The sequence below is a fragment of the Antedon bifida genome, chromosome 11, assembly GCF_963402885.1.
Source record: "Antedon bifida chromosome 11, ecAntBifi1.1, whole genome shotgun sequence".
Classification (NCBI taxonomy): Eukaryota; Metazoa; Echinodermata; class Crinoidea; order Comatulida; family Antedonidae; genus Antedon; species Antedon bifida.
The window spans coordinates 15377374-15393071 of NC_136236.1; the positions used below are offsets into that span (position 1 = coordinate 15377374).

Consider the following 15698-nt stretch of genomic DNA (forward strand, 5'->3'; position numbering starts at 1 on the left):
TTGAAAGTATTATTAATATTACTATAAGTATTATATTGCCGAAAAAAGGAGAATAACCATTTAAAATTTACTGTAAATAAAAAACAAGGCTGCTTGAAATCAAGAATCGGAACTTTCCCAGGGGCAAGATTATTTACACCTGTAACCTCTGACCTGTAGCAACTTAGGCTATTATGCTTGGGTCTCCTGTCCAGGCTTTCTTTGGGGATTGAAATGACTAAGAAGTTACACCTGGATAAAGGAAACTAGCAATCATTCACTGTTATAATACATTGTCTGTAGTGTTTCCCTTTATAGTTCTTTTGTTTTGTTGGAGTGTTTGCAATTATGTTTGGTTTCCTGAAGGCTAGTTTTTACATTGCTAAAAGAAAGGAAAAGTTTTCTTTGGTAGTTTTATACACCCTCATATTTAGTTAAAATTGCCACATATTGTAACCTTATAGAAACTTTTGGAATTAAGGAAAGGGCTTCAATATAATTACATTCAACTTTTTCTTTTACTACTGTAACTTGTGTAAATATTCTAACATGCTACAGTGTATTGTGTAGTCCTCCATCATAATTAAACCCCTCCGCAAAATAGCTTAGAAGATGTGAAAATAAAAATTCTGTTTCGTCTCACCAAATGAAAAAAAAACCAACAGTACTTTAGTCAAATTGGTGCTAAAGTTGCTTGAAGACAATCTCTTTAATCTACGGTTTTCTTATCAAGTATTTAAAATAGAGCATGGATGTTTTAACTTATCTCGCATTAATAACAAGTTTACAAGTGTCCTTATCGTATACTGTACCTTTGTCATTGTCTTTAAATAGTAGTGTACAAGATGTCATTTTTTTACTGACCTTTTCATAAAAACATGTTTTGGAAAATCATTTCCTTAACAGATTGCTATAAATACATAATTTTGTTGTCATTCTTGCGAGTATATAATAAAGATCATTTCAACAATTTTTTTTTGTCCTTTTTGTTCAATTTTTCATGTTCACTAAACCATGAAATTACATAATTCGAACGTAATTTGGAATAAATTGTAAAATTTGATAATTAAAGTTTTTAATAACGTCATAAATTACTGTAGTAGAAAATGATAAGTTTATAGTGTCAGTTTTATTGTTGTGTTGCTATTAAAATGTTAAAATTACATTTTAATGTACAGTACTGTAGATAATGCGTGTAAAATAAATTGGATTCAAGTTACATAACAGTAATTTGAAGTGATTTGTGGGGAATTAAAGAATATTAGTAGAAAAGAACATAATTTTGGAAAGAAGATCATAATTTTATTGTCTACAGTATATTAAAATTCAGTATAAAATTGCATTGAATGCAATACTCCATATCTCATTTATAACTTATACCTGATTAAATGTACAGGTACAGTACTGTACACCTAATGAGGATGAGATTTAATTGATTTTTATGATTTTATTGATAATTATCACAATTTAAATACAAGAAGCAAATCGAAAAACACTTTAGTCTTACCAAAATGGCATAATGATTCTGGTAAAAGAACATTTCAATACCGCTCAGTCAAACTCTGGAATAATCTTTCACCAGATATTCGCAGCTCTATAAATTCATTAACTTTGCAATCGTTTAAAAATTTGATCTAACTGTATTTTTCTCTTGCTTCTTGTGATATTGTAGTCTTTAAAAACGTTTTCATAATTTTCCATTTTTATTGTTTATATTTGTAATTTGTAAGTGTTAACTGGACTTCAAGGAAGAACAATGTACAAATATTGAATGAATATCCAGAATAAAGAAAGATTTCTATCTATCTATCTATGAGAACGTTTACAATATGATTTGAACTTTGTTTAAGGGCAGCAAACATCCTTTTGGACATTCCAATTTAACGAAGAAAAATTTCCTATAAAACGATTTAGAGGAAATATGTTTTTAAAATATGGCCAATCCTTATTCAGAGGATGTCTCTTTAAATGGAACGCCTTTTCTCTTCTTCTTTCTTTATCTTCTGCATCTTGGTTATGTTGGTCTGTACACCTGGTGGTGAAAGGACGAGCACTTTAGCATGTAGCTATGAGAGCATAAAGTATGAACTCAGAAGAATACACAATAGTTTGTGCCAACCAACTTCTTCCACTGGTGCAAACATTCACTGATTTCTCACCTCATCTGTCATCTTCCCCATTTACTAAGGAAGCAAGGCATTGCGAAAAGCTTCACAGGAACTAAGGGTTATAGACCTTTAGTATTGTTTATCAATATTTCTCTATACACCAATACACAAACCAATAAATCTATCTTCAGTATAAATACATCTTGAACTATTTATCATCACAGATCTCTTGATAATGTCACATGAATAATGTTTGATGATAACACTTCAAATTTGGAATTTGTACTTTGAATGTTTTAATTAATCGTACCTTGATAAATAAATATTATTCAAACCTATCGAACATTAAACATAACGCCCACTATGAAAATGTCAACTTCTCGTATGATCATGACAAACATAGAATTTGTACTCAATTAATTTAATAGCTTTAATTACTCATATTTTAAATATTAGCGATTAAGAATATTGATATCTCCCACAACGTTATAAGTTGAAATACAAGTTTAGTCATCAAAATATACTTAACATTAATAATTCGGAGTTTTTTATTTTAAATGTGTCCATTCAACATATCAGTCTCTTAACCCTGCAAGTTTCAGCTAATAATACAATACACTCTGTTGGCTCATGCTTGAAAGCTAAAAACTACTATGGAATTTGTACTTAATTAATTGATACTTTGATTAATGAGAGTCTATTGACCGTATCAAACACGCGCCTCCTTATTGATGGCTCTAAAGTGAAAGAGTTTTTTTTTACTTGCCACAGTAGCAGTTTTAATTTTAAACATTAGTTTTAATGTATATGGCAATACTGTTTTAAGTCTACACTAACAAACTATGAAACTATCAAAAAATGTGATATGCCCATATATGGACATAATGATGTCATATCACTACCATATTTGGGCATACTTTCTTTGTCAAACTAGTTTGATAAGTACAGTGCTTAAGAACACAAAGAAGGCATAGTACACCATTTGTTTTCCTCCCTTTAATTTGAACTTCTTTCTAATCCCTCTAACCCATTTCCCTAAAAATAGTTTTACTAATCTGTAACTGTACTAGACTATATTCCAATGGCAAACAATCCGCCATCTCAGTATGTTTGTTAACGAATCGTTTGTGCAAAGTGCATATTTGTCAATTTACTTAACACACTTTTGTATGTAAGGTGCAATTTTGATATCGGTTAGTCTGCCTTCCCACCTGATGTGGTCTTCAGTTGCTACGATTCCAAGCGCGCCAATTGCTAGATTATATTTGTGTTTGTAGACTGGTGTTTATGACCAATTACTTCTGATAAGAATGGTCAGATAAGATGATAAATGGGGTGAAAGCACCAAGCTATCTCAGCAAAAAGTTAAAGGAAGTGGTAGGGCACTGAACGTTGTTGAAGAATAATGTATAACTTTGGATTGTACATTATCATGTTCTAAATCTAATAAAATCATAATATGCACTTGTTCAATTTCTGCGTATTCATTTTCTTTCCATTCTGCTCCATTTTTATTTCTTTTATTTCATTAAATTTTATTTTTACTGTTTTATCAGTAAATTTATTGTGATAACTGTAATCGGTATTAACAATATTGCACAACGTAAATTGCATTCGTAAAGAGTCTTAAATGTGCGGCTGTATAAATGCATTATTTGAAATCCTTTCAAATCATTTGTATTCTTTAAATAAATTGTGAAATTATGAAGAGTCCTTAAACATTAAATAACATTATCAGGTAGGTTTGACATTTCTAAATGTCAGATTTTATTTAGAGGCATAATTCAAGAAGCATGATAAAGTGACATTAAAATAGAGTTATGTGTTTTGTATTACAGTAATACAGTATACATGACAGTTGAAAAACTCCATGTACATGACAGATACTGTGCACGAGGCAATACGATAATTTATAAAAACACGTTCATTTTCAAATTGTGAGATTTTCATTTTTTAATACCGCAACTTTTCATCATTGACTTCAGCTTTAAAATACTTATTTAGCCATTACAATAGAATTCTAAAGTTTTAAATTTCTTTACATTCGAACCATTTTAAAATTCCATGAAAGTTTTTTTTAAATAATAGAGTAGTGTAGATTCCTCAAAAGATCTGTTTCTAGGAAATACATATCAGTGCCTAAATAGTATGTTGTACTGTACTTGCTGTACTCCATTTTCTTAGCAAAAACTGGATAATAACACTTGATTTTGTGGGTGTATTCCTTCATAAGATCATGACATCATAGAATCTGGTGAAATGTATCATTCCCGTGTTGAGTTCCACCTCACCTGTGTTCTAATTAAGACGTTATGCGAAACAATGGCGGCTTACCGAAATACATGTCAAAGTCATCAATGAGCATGCATTGGCGATATCTAAACTATGACTTGAAACTCATAACCAATTTCCTGACAGGCAAGGTATACTCCCAGGGGTTGTGTTGTATGACTGGGCCAGCACCGTGTTTCACTTAAAATCGAAACTACCAGGGTAAGTTTGGCCAATACGCACCTGGATTTAAATTTTACCTATTTATATACGTTGTTTGATTTATTCCTTTGTTCGTAGGCTTTGTTTTGCGTGACCCTACAAAGTTTATCTGATGTAATATTATGGTTTTCTCAATTAATTTAAGATAAGAAAATTTATCAAGATTATAATGGTCTGTTTTGAACGATAAATTTAAATCAGATAATCATTTTGGAAGTGTACAGTTACTAGCTTGGTAGGTTAACATGTTTTACTTACATATCCTGTGGGATAGGTTCGAATCCTGTGCTCTGTCACATTGCCAGAATTTAAAAACAGCTTGCTGCAATGTTATGCAACAAACTTAATTTCATTCTTTAGCTAGCTTAAATAAAGCTATGCTTGTTCATGTTCACTATCGGAGTTACAAAACACAGTGCTTAAATCATTTTTTTTTTTCGTTCAAACATGTGTGGTATAAAACATTACATCGGATATACTGTACCTCTGAAACCTATCGGAGTTATAGGAGTTGCATCGGTGTTATATCAGAGTTAACCACCCAAAGATATTATAGAGTAAACTGATCACAAACTACAGACCAACTTAAACCTGTTCTATGCATGGTTAACTCTAATGCATGTGAACAGAAATAATGCGTTCATCCAGTAAATGTTTTGTTTTCCTGAAATCATATCATATTTTTCACAACCCTGGATTATTTTTTTCTATATTTTATCTTCTTGAAAACATATGTTGTCTTAAATTATTGATAAGTGTTGTATGGAAGTGATCAGATGTGTTGCTCAAGACAATGCCAAATTATAATACAATACATTTATCTTTAGATAACCTCCTTATGTTTTGAAATTCTCAAATGTTTTTTTTATTACCTTTCTGAAGTGAAACTCTTCAATTGTGGAGTTTATTAAAGATTTAAAAGAAAAACAAATAAACTTTGTTTCTATTGTTTCATTTTCTTGGTCTGATAAGAAATTTTATTTTTAATAACAGATTTTGATTTTCGGTTTTCTTTGTAAATTTTATAGTTTTTTTTTTCTCTTGTTTGAATAATTAATTGATTATTGAATTATAAATTAATTGAATACATTATTGATTGATTGAATACATTATTGATTGATTGATTAATTGTACTGGATTGATTGAATACTTGATTGATTAATTGAATACTTGATTGATTAAATATTTAATGGATTGATTAATTAAATTTGATTGATTAAATATTTAATTGATTGATTGACTAAATTTGATTGATTGAATATTTAATTGATTGATTAATTATTTGAATAAAATCATCATAATATTTAACACTTTGAAGAATTTAACTTTTTTTTACTGCTGTGCTTAAAATAATCTCCATCTGGGTCAAAATGATATCGATAAGGCATGTTGCTTAAGTAAGAATGTAGGAGGCTTGGCTAAGCGATGCTTACTCACTAACACTTTCCTGATGTCATGAAACATTTACGGCTGTTGGGAATGACTTTGCTAGACCGGCAGTGATGAGCCAACTCACTTTTGATTCGTATCTAATGAGGTGTTAAAATTGCCACCACCTGCTTTGCATTGGAGAAACTCATATCCACTGACCTAAACACCCTACGTTTTAATTTTGGAGACAGCTAGTCTAACAAGCTTGTCCGTCTAGCTATATATAAACATGCTGTTTTATGATGTTCGGTTAAAAATTATATTTACAAAAATGTAATTGTGTTTAAATGAATACAGAGTTATAAACGTGATGAGGAGGCAAAAAATAAAACCATCATCATCACTTATGACATCTTTAACCGATTATGACTTTTATGCAGTTTTTCAAAACATTCATTGTTTTTGTTTGAACGTATTAAAAGCTATAATTACTATCATAATTAGTGTTGTTATGTTTGTGGATATCTGGTAAATGAAGTATAAAAAGTAGTCCATATCTGATACGGCCGTCAGGGGAATACACGTCACACTGCCTCTTATTATAGTCTTCAACATATTTCATGCGTTTGCAATTTCTTTCAGGAATAATTTGCAATTTGTCCAATATAGTCGTTAACCGCTCAAATACGTACACGGTTACTTAAACCTCAGAAAGCCTTAGGTATATCCTTACAGTGTGTCTCTTGATTTTTGTTCTTTAAGTGCATATATTTTTAATTTCTATCCTCGCTGATCTCGCCGGCTTCTTTGGAAATCTGCATTGTATAAAGATGTTTGACCCAGAGGTCATTTGATGGAATAATACAGTAGATGTCAAATATTTGAAGAAATATATTTTTTATATAAACTATTAGTTATATTGCTATAATATATTTTCTACAGAACTTTTGTAACCCTGTGTTATTATTTTTCTTTTTTTTCTTTTCTTCTTTATGATGAGGAAATTTTAAACTTTTAAAATTTAAATTTTTTTTCAATATATAGGATTTATTTCGATAGGGTTTTATTTTAGTATGAGGGAAGTAATAAGGTATTTTTTGTCTAAAAGCAAGGTAATTGAAATGAAGTTTTTTTCCCTATGAGCTACAGTAGTTGATATTATTTTATTGGTACTGCGATTTTTGAAGTTTTCCACTAAATATGAATGTTACTTAACGGCAGAGCTAACATGTATGTTATAAGATTATTAAGTATTCATCTCATTACTATATTTTTTCTAGGATATAGATTATTTTTACTGCGATAAACAGTGATGTGAAGCATAAATCCATCTGTTATTGCTCTGACCTCTGATGACCTCTTGCTCTCTACAACTTGTTCAGGTTAACCGTTCTGACCTTTTCCTATTGCCCATGGCCTATACATTACCTTTCCTTCTATGACGATAATAATAATATCTTTTGAATGAGGCAAACATACAGTTTTATTGGTCCACTTTAAAATGGAAATTCATTTTGCTTGGCATAATTAAGGCAATAAAACAATAAGTAGTGTCCCTAGACTCCTACGAAGATTTCATATCAGAGAAGGCATTCATTATGATTTGACTAATTTGACTGACATGCTTTCTGCAGTGTTAAATTCAATCAAATTGTAATTAACAATTATGGAGAGAAAATATTAATTATCTAATTGATGATTGGTAATCATTTTTCATCTGTTGTAAGTGTGCAAATTAAGAAATTCTTGCGTCATCATCTCTCTTCACTTTATCCTATTAGACGTTTGGATAAATTGTAAGGCATGTGACTATATACCAAAGAACCAAAAATGTAGTTGGTTAGCCTAACTTTATACTGTATATTTTTTATTGAAGTTAATACATTTTTTAATGAGGCTTTTAATACATAGTACCTCCCAGGTGCCAAAAAAATAGTATTTCTACAGTACTATAGAATAACCAAATTATTAAATGTATTTTTAATATATAATATCAATTATTCCTTACTAGAACATTGTCCCAGTTCAAAATTCCTCAATTGGATAAAATCTTATAAATAACACAAAGTTGTTTAGCAAAGTACATGTTTCAGGTCATGTATAGTAATGGAAAGTGATTACATATAGAGAATGATAATTTTAGATTTTTCATCCATTTAATTTAGGTACGATGTATCGTATTCTTCTTAAAATGTTGTATGTTGCAATTCAACACTCTCCTAAATTGCCTTTTCCGCGCCGTACAACATCATCATAAAATCATACATAATATTTCTTATAAGTTAATGTGTTTTCAGCATTTTTATTATATTATTTTTTTTTTTTGCTTGTTGAATTTTGCGTATTTATATTCTGGGAACAAGAAGTAAATGGTTGATACATGCATCACTAAAAAAAAAGATCTCGGACCATTGCGATAAAGAGCAGCCTAGCCATTTCATTCCCCAGCTACCAATGATTCTGATACTGGTACAGTACATACAAAAGTAATGCCTGGTTAAATTCCTAGGACACAGATTCCTTAGGGAATACATGGCTAATTTTAACCTATTAAAGGTAATAGATTTAAGGTGGGTTACGACTTGTCTATACCCTACTTTATAGGTCTTCACATGATGTTTATGATTTATGATACACGCACAGGTTATGTACAGGGTTATTTATAAACTGGACTATTTTCACTCTGTTTCTGTGATGTTCCATTCATGTCAACTATTAAGCTCTTTCTACACTATTAAACTTGTTGGACAAAAAAAGTGTGATGTGCCCAAATATGGTAGTGATATGTCCCAATATGGTAGTGATATGACATCATCACATTTTTTTGTTACATAAATTTTGATAGTGTAAACATAGCTTAACATTGATAATTCTGATATGATTAGTTTTAAATATGGAACGACGACATACCTAATGTCTCTGGGAAATATTGTTATAGTTTTTGCTATTTTTAATGTCTGTTGATGACATTATTATTTAACATTGATGTTGATTGATTGTTCTAAAAATGGAATGGGAAACGAGTTTATAAATACATTAATACACTTTGACTTTTCCAGTGAAAACTGACCCTTAGTTTTCTTTTTTTTTAATGGATTTATAATTGTGTGTTTGGTTATTGTTAAAGGACATTGACAAACCCTCTGGCAGCTGATTGGTCAAAAGGTGCCATATTACTCAACAAACTAATAATTCACTTGTTAGATCATAAGGTCAGCATTGTTGATGATTTCTATGGTAACTATAGAATGGTACAACTCTGTGGAATAGATAGGACTATTAAGATTATCTATATGTTTAACAGTATGTTTAATATTAAATTATTAATCTTGGATGATGTTATCATTGGCAGCAGACATCATTCATAATGACTTCAAAGTTGTCCTTATTCTATTGTCTTCAACAATTGTATCAATATTCTTAAATTTTGTCATATGTACAACAAATAAACTTGGGCAAAGTAGCATTAATAGCTATACAGTAACTCCGCTGGTTTTAAACCAAGGCACATTCCGTCAGGATAGAGCCTGTTTCAGTTTGCATCGCTTGGTGCAAACCAATGATCCATTTAACATCACTCTCAGGACGTTAACTTTACAAAGTATAGGGAAGCAGTACAATACAATTGATGCTGTAACCATGGAGATATCATGGTCATGTGGTTTATATTCACCATAGGGAAGATTAGTGATATGACTGTTCATGGTCAGTTTTTGTATAAATCTGAGATGGCTGCTAATGAGCTACACACTTATATTGTTTTTGTATTATTTTAATAAACAAATTGTGGAAAACACAGAATTGGTTGGAATAATAGATGATATTACATCAGGAATCAATTATAGATGTTTGTTCACCTGAATATAAGAACATGTTTAACCATTTCAGTATTTTAGTAAGTTTTTTCAGTGTAACGTTAATCACAGACACAAGTAATGGATGGGTTTAGTTCATTTAACCGTTGTTTCAAGAGTTTGAATTCTATTAGAAACAATGCCAAAGGAGGTGTAGAAACTACACTGCTGAGAAGACCTTGCTAAAAGCCAGGCCATGCATCCACAACGCGCTACCACTGAGACACCCACTGTTTAGTTATCTGCCTGGCTCAGCGGCCGAGGTCTAGCCCTTCTGCTTCAATACAAGGATTTTTGTAGGTTAGGAGTACACCTAGGCCAACTGCGCCTGTGTCTACCCCATGCTAGGCAAAATGCAAATCTAGGAAAAACCTCCCATTAGAAGCTGGAAAAGAACCTCTACCTCTGGTGATTATAACAACACCTCAGGCTTAGCAGATGAGGTCATTGCTTTGTGAGGTATATATTAGCATCAAACTATAGTCAAATATTGTATAAATAAACTATAATAAGGGTAGATAAATGAAAATAGGCCAGGGAATTTGAAGGTACATAGAAACGATTTGATTGGATGTCACTCACAGGCCCGTTGACAAATTCATGTCGTTGGTTTTATCAACCCTAGTTCTCTTCTACCTGTCAATCAAGCAACTGGTAAACAAAATTCATATGTCTATCAATGTATGTTTTTTCAATAGTCATTGTACTATGAAATGTTAGCCAACAAATATCATAAAGCTGTTTTCATACCTTCCATTATGATTAGTATGGTGCAATGAATCGTAATAATAACTGGGTCCTCAAAACACTGTTCTTGGAAGATTCAGCACCCCCAGTTTTAATTTGTGAACTTACACAATTGAGTGAACTTTGAAATTGTTATTTGCTTATGATGTTTGATAAGTGCAGTCTAAACTCACGTTTTTGTAACACAATAGAATATCAATCAATCTGCAACATGTTTTAATAGTTACCTAGATATTTCAGCGAGTTAGTGGCCGAGCATCTAAGACACTGGGACTGTAATTACATAGCCATAACGGCAAGGGTTCGAGGCTCACTCGCTCCATGGTTCTATAGGACTATAAACCATAGGTCCAATGTACACATCTGGCTCATGTGAACCTAGTACATCTTTCAAGATGAGTAGGGGTTTTACCCCGGTGTACTAGTACACACACAGTCACTGTCACTCACTGATCATAACTGGGAGACCAGTCTTTGACTGAAGAGGTCAACCAGTATAAATATATATAATACAAAAATTTAAATAAGTAACAAAAAAATATACAAGAAAAAAATTTTGTTTTGTTTTATTACAGCATTTACATGTTACTGGTACTACAGATAATAAACAAACACTATTTTTTGTATTGTAATTTGTATCATTTAAATTTTAGAATATGCGTGTTGCATGTTTTATATTATTAATGCAGAATTAAAACGTTTTAAATGTTTTCTTCATGTCCATGGTATTTAACGATGATAGTCGCAAAAGATGAAAGGTTGAGTGTGATCTATTCATGTTCCCATACTGTCTAGCAAGATAAAGGCTTATCCGACCTAAACTCCCAGATCACAAGACAACGACATTTAAATCCTAAAATAAGTACTAATGACATGTGGGTTTAATCAGAGTGAATCCATTTGTACACAGGCAGAATGCTGATGACTCTTTTTGCTCTCTTTCCTTTTTACATGATGACCTTTTTTGTTGACCTTTGTCGTTACATTACCCGATTAGAACCATGTTGAAGTAATAACACAAAACCCTTGTGGAATTGTTTAACAAGGTTGCTTTATTAAAAATGATGTATTATTATTATTTAATACATTACCATTGCCTTAAAACAAAATTTGAATTTTTTTTCTTTAATTTGGTGTTCTTCCAAATACAATATAACACTTAATTTGGGATACACAGAATCGGTTAACACCTACTAAAAAGGGTAACTTGGAATGTGTCTCCTTATGTTCACTATATAACTTAAAATATTAGTATGTAGACAGAATCTATCCATGTTTAAAGGTATAAAGAATTCAATTCAAAGTTACCTTATTTATGTAGAATTAAACATATCCCTATATATATATCAAGGATATAGCTTATATAGTACAGGAATGATCCAGGTACACTATGGCCCATGAAACATCAGGAGGGAATCAGTCTAGCTGTGTTTGGCTCTGTTCACACATTTCGTCTTGCTAACTCATCTATTCATATATTGGATATGACACCAGCAGGTCAAAAAGGCTTCTCTCAACGTCCCCAGAGACTGGATACACTGGCGTAGATGATTCATACGATTTTTAAACATTACACACCAGAACGATAACAAACATGTCGTGTTATTGTAGTTCGTACTTTAGAAGGTGGGGAAAAGGAATCATGTTAGGTCATTGTGCGGAGATCGGCTCGGAAGTCCCTCGGATTAAATTCTTGCCATAGGGTATTGTCGATAGAGGCTTATCATGTTGTGTTGCTTTAATTAAGATCTTTGAGTTATAATTGTAAATCAGTATAGCCAAAAATCGTGATTCATACAAAAGGCTTTAGTATCCACTATTTGGAATACAGTACATATTAATAGATACAGAACATTTAGCTGATTCTCGGTACTGTACCTATAATTTCTACAGTATCATAAGTAAATTATATGATACAGTGTGACACCTGTATCACAAAACCTAACATAATGCAGCTACCACATGTGACATTAAATAATTTCATACTGGACATAATTCCATGACACAGAAAAAATTTTAGGTTGACTTTTGTGATGGGAAAAAACAGAACACTCTCCAAAACATTGTGCTTTTTTGTATTGATATGAAATCAAAGCAAATTTTTAAATATTTTTTATCTCTTTCAGGAATCATAATCGCATAAATAGTATCGATGGAGCGGCCATTGCAATGTTTCCAAATATGGAAACCCTTGATCTGAATTTCAACGAGTTCACCGTAATAAGGAACGGCTCATTCCCGGCGATCAACAACATCCAAAGATTGTAAGTAATGCTGCCGTTTGGTAACAGTTAACAGTAATTCATTGCTTGGATTATATTCGCGCAAATTTATATTATTTATGATGCCTTTATGAATTTCATTATTCACTATGAAAGGCAAAGCAATAATACAACGAATGTTATCACGATTATTCCAAAAATATTGTTTTTATATATATTCATAGCAGATATGAATTTGCGTTTTACTTGGCAAAATATTTTTTAACGATTTTGTATTGATTCATTTATTAACTAAATTCCCTGGGGAAGCGTGTACAAGTTAATGTTTATTTTTTTGTATGGTAAATGCAACATTTGATGAGTTGTAAATGTGGTTTGTGAATGGTATACTCATCTGTGGGTACTTTATTGTTATCAGCTAAAGTACAATTTCAGTTTACCTGGTTAAAAATAGTATATAATAATAAATACTTGATTGAGCGGCCTTGTTTTCAATCTCACTGATTTATTCATCATCCTTACTATTCATTACAAATTTATATTTTTAACATTATACTGGGTAGTTTTATCTTTGCCTTTAAAATGTACATATTGTTAAAATGCAGGAATATTCCCAAACAAATCTGATTTATGTCCGTTGTAGGCCAAGTCAATACGGCATGCTGACCGTTTATTCCCAGGTAAAGATGTATTTCACCAGCTCAGAAGCTCCTTCCGAATCCTAAATCTTACAAACAAATTATATTATCTTTTCTTTTTTTATATTACAGGTACATGAACAGCAATAAGATATCAAGCATATATGAGAATGCGATGATAAACTTAACTCATCTGAAAACTTTAAAACTCAACAAGAATTCTGTGAAGAAACTGCCAAAAGACATGTTTGAACCTTTGGCAAATCTTACCATTCTGTAAGTATTGATGTTTTTATATTGTTTCACAATGCCTTCAGTTCTAAATTGATTGTCTTATAGTACCCTTTTAAAATTAAAGGCCAGGTGCGGGCAAAGTATTTCTATCATACATTCTAATAATTGTCGATCTATAATTTCCTATGTGTATCATCATTTTTGGGTATTTTTATTGTCTTGTATAGTAAAGTTGTACATGATTTTGTTGAAAATAAGCACTTTCTTGTCAGTGGATAGTTCATGCCTGTTCCTGAGCTTTAAGTTCTTCAAACCATTTCTACATATTTATATAATCATGTCTTAAATGACTCAATGAGTTGATGATATCAACTTAACTTTGTGGTTTAAATAATGATGATGGCAAAAGAATGCCAAGGTTATGCAGATTTCAAGTGTGACCACAAACTTCTCATCTCAACATACTCAAAGAACATCTTTACACCTCTTCTAGTTTTGAACTATTTAGATGAGTCATACGCTAATATAATATTTAATAACATTTCTATATAAATATAATCAATAATAATATATACAAGGAAAATGTTTGACAATATGTATGCATCCGTGATGAAAATAATCTGTGTTTATCTTTAGAAAGGATTATGCCATTTTTAGCGAAAAACGTGTTATGGTAATCTTGAAACGTTGTCTATTTGTACTAAGTGTCATTTATTGGCTTAAGTCTGTTGCTATTTATAAACAGAAAGGTAAAAAATAGTATGATTAAAGTAAATGAATGCAAAATTGCTTGAATTGTTGCAAAATTAGTAAAATAGAAAATCAATCAAGAATATAACTAAAAAACATAATGAATATTTACTCTTTTGTTTGCAGTTACTTAAAAATGATTGGCTGTTTCATTGGAAAATCAATTGAGAACAAACATGACCTAATTACTCTTAAATTACATGATATATTAATTAGGTTTATTAAGAATCTAAATTAGCTATATTCACTTACAACAAGCTATTTGGAACAATAAATGAAAATGTAAAGAACCGTTTTCTATTGAAAATTAATGAAATTGATGTGTACATTAGCTTTCTAATGTTATAACTAAACACTCAACATTAATTTTAATTAAAAGCAACGTTATTTTCATTTAGAAATGAATGGTAATAATATTTTGTTAGTGGACATAGTGATTTCTAGTTTCAACTATGTCCTCTTTTATAGTCAAACATGATTAAATTATGTAGGGTAGCCTTAGGGGGTCAGGTGATCAATACATTAGTCAAGTGATCAATAAGCTTGTCATGTGATCAATTGCCTTGTCAGGTGATCAATCAACTTTTGGCAAGATACCAGAGCATTCATTTAACATTAAAATAGCAACATTTTAGGAAGAAATTAATCTATACTACTACTACTATTGATTTTGTGCATTACCCTAAAGGTGACTTGGATTTCTGTATACTAGTCCTCTAATACTATTGTCTAGAAATCTCTCGTATTCGCCTGTAACAAAATGATATCAGAACATCTTTACAAATACTAGGTCAATCTTATCTCATCAATATTAACTGATACATGGAGGCGTAGAATTCAATTTCCATAAAAAGGAATGAATATTATTCATAGTTGTATAAAAATTGTTAGTGAAATTTCTTTGTTTGAATTTTAAGTTTTTATAGAATAACAATTATTTAAATTGATTTTTTCATTCATAATGTTGTTCTACTGGATAGATATTAAGGTCTGTCTACACTATCAAACTTTATGAGACAAAAAAATTGTGATGTGCCCATATATGGACATGATGATGTCATATCACTACTATATTTGAGCATATCACTATCATATTTGGGCACATCACACTTTTTTTTGCCAAACTAGTTTGATACAGTAGAACAGAGTTTTAGGTCAACTAAATCTGTATCTCAACTGAAATAGGAAGGCATATGATATTTTTATTTTAATAGAAATAGAAACGATTTTTTAACCTTTTAAATGCTTGAAATGTTTTCTCTCAATTTGGTTGCCATTTTATCAATACATTTCAGTAATAAA

General features: G+C 30.9%; 1 protein-coding gene across 1 annotated transcript in view; it reads left to right on the plus strand.

The window, feature by feature from the left end:
• The window catches only part of LOC144855350 (uncharacterized), a 52190-nt gene that overhangs the window by 18240 nt on the left and 18252 nt on the right, over nucleotides 1–15698 (plus strand). The window contains exons 5-6 of the mRNA XM_078713186.1: nucleotides 12679–12816; nucleotides 13545–13688. Of these exons, the coding sequence (XP_078569312.1) occupies nucleotides 12679–12816; nucleotides 13545–13688 (282 nt within the window). The remainder of the gene's footprint in view (nucleotides 1–12678; nucleotides 12817–13544; nucleotides 13689–15698) is intronic.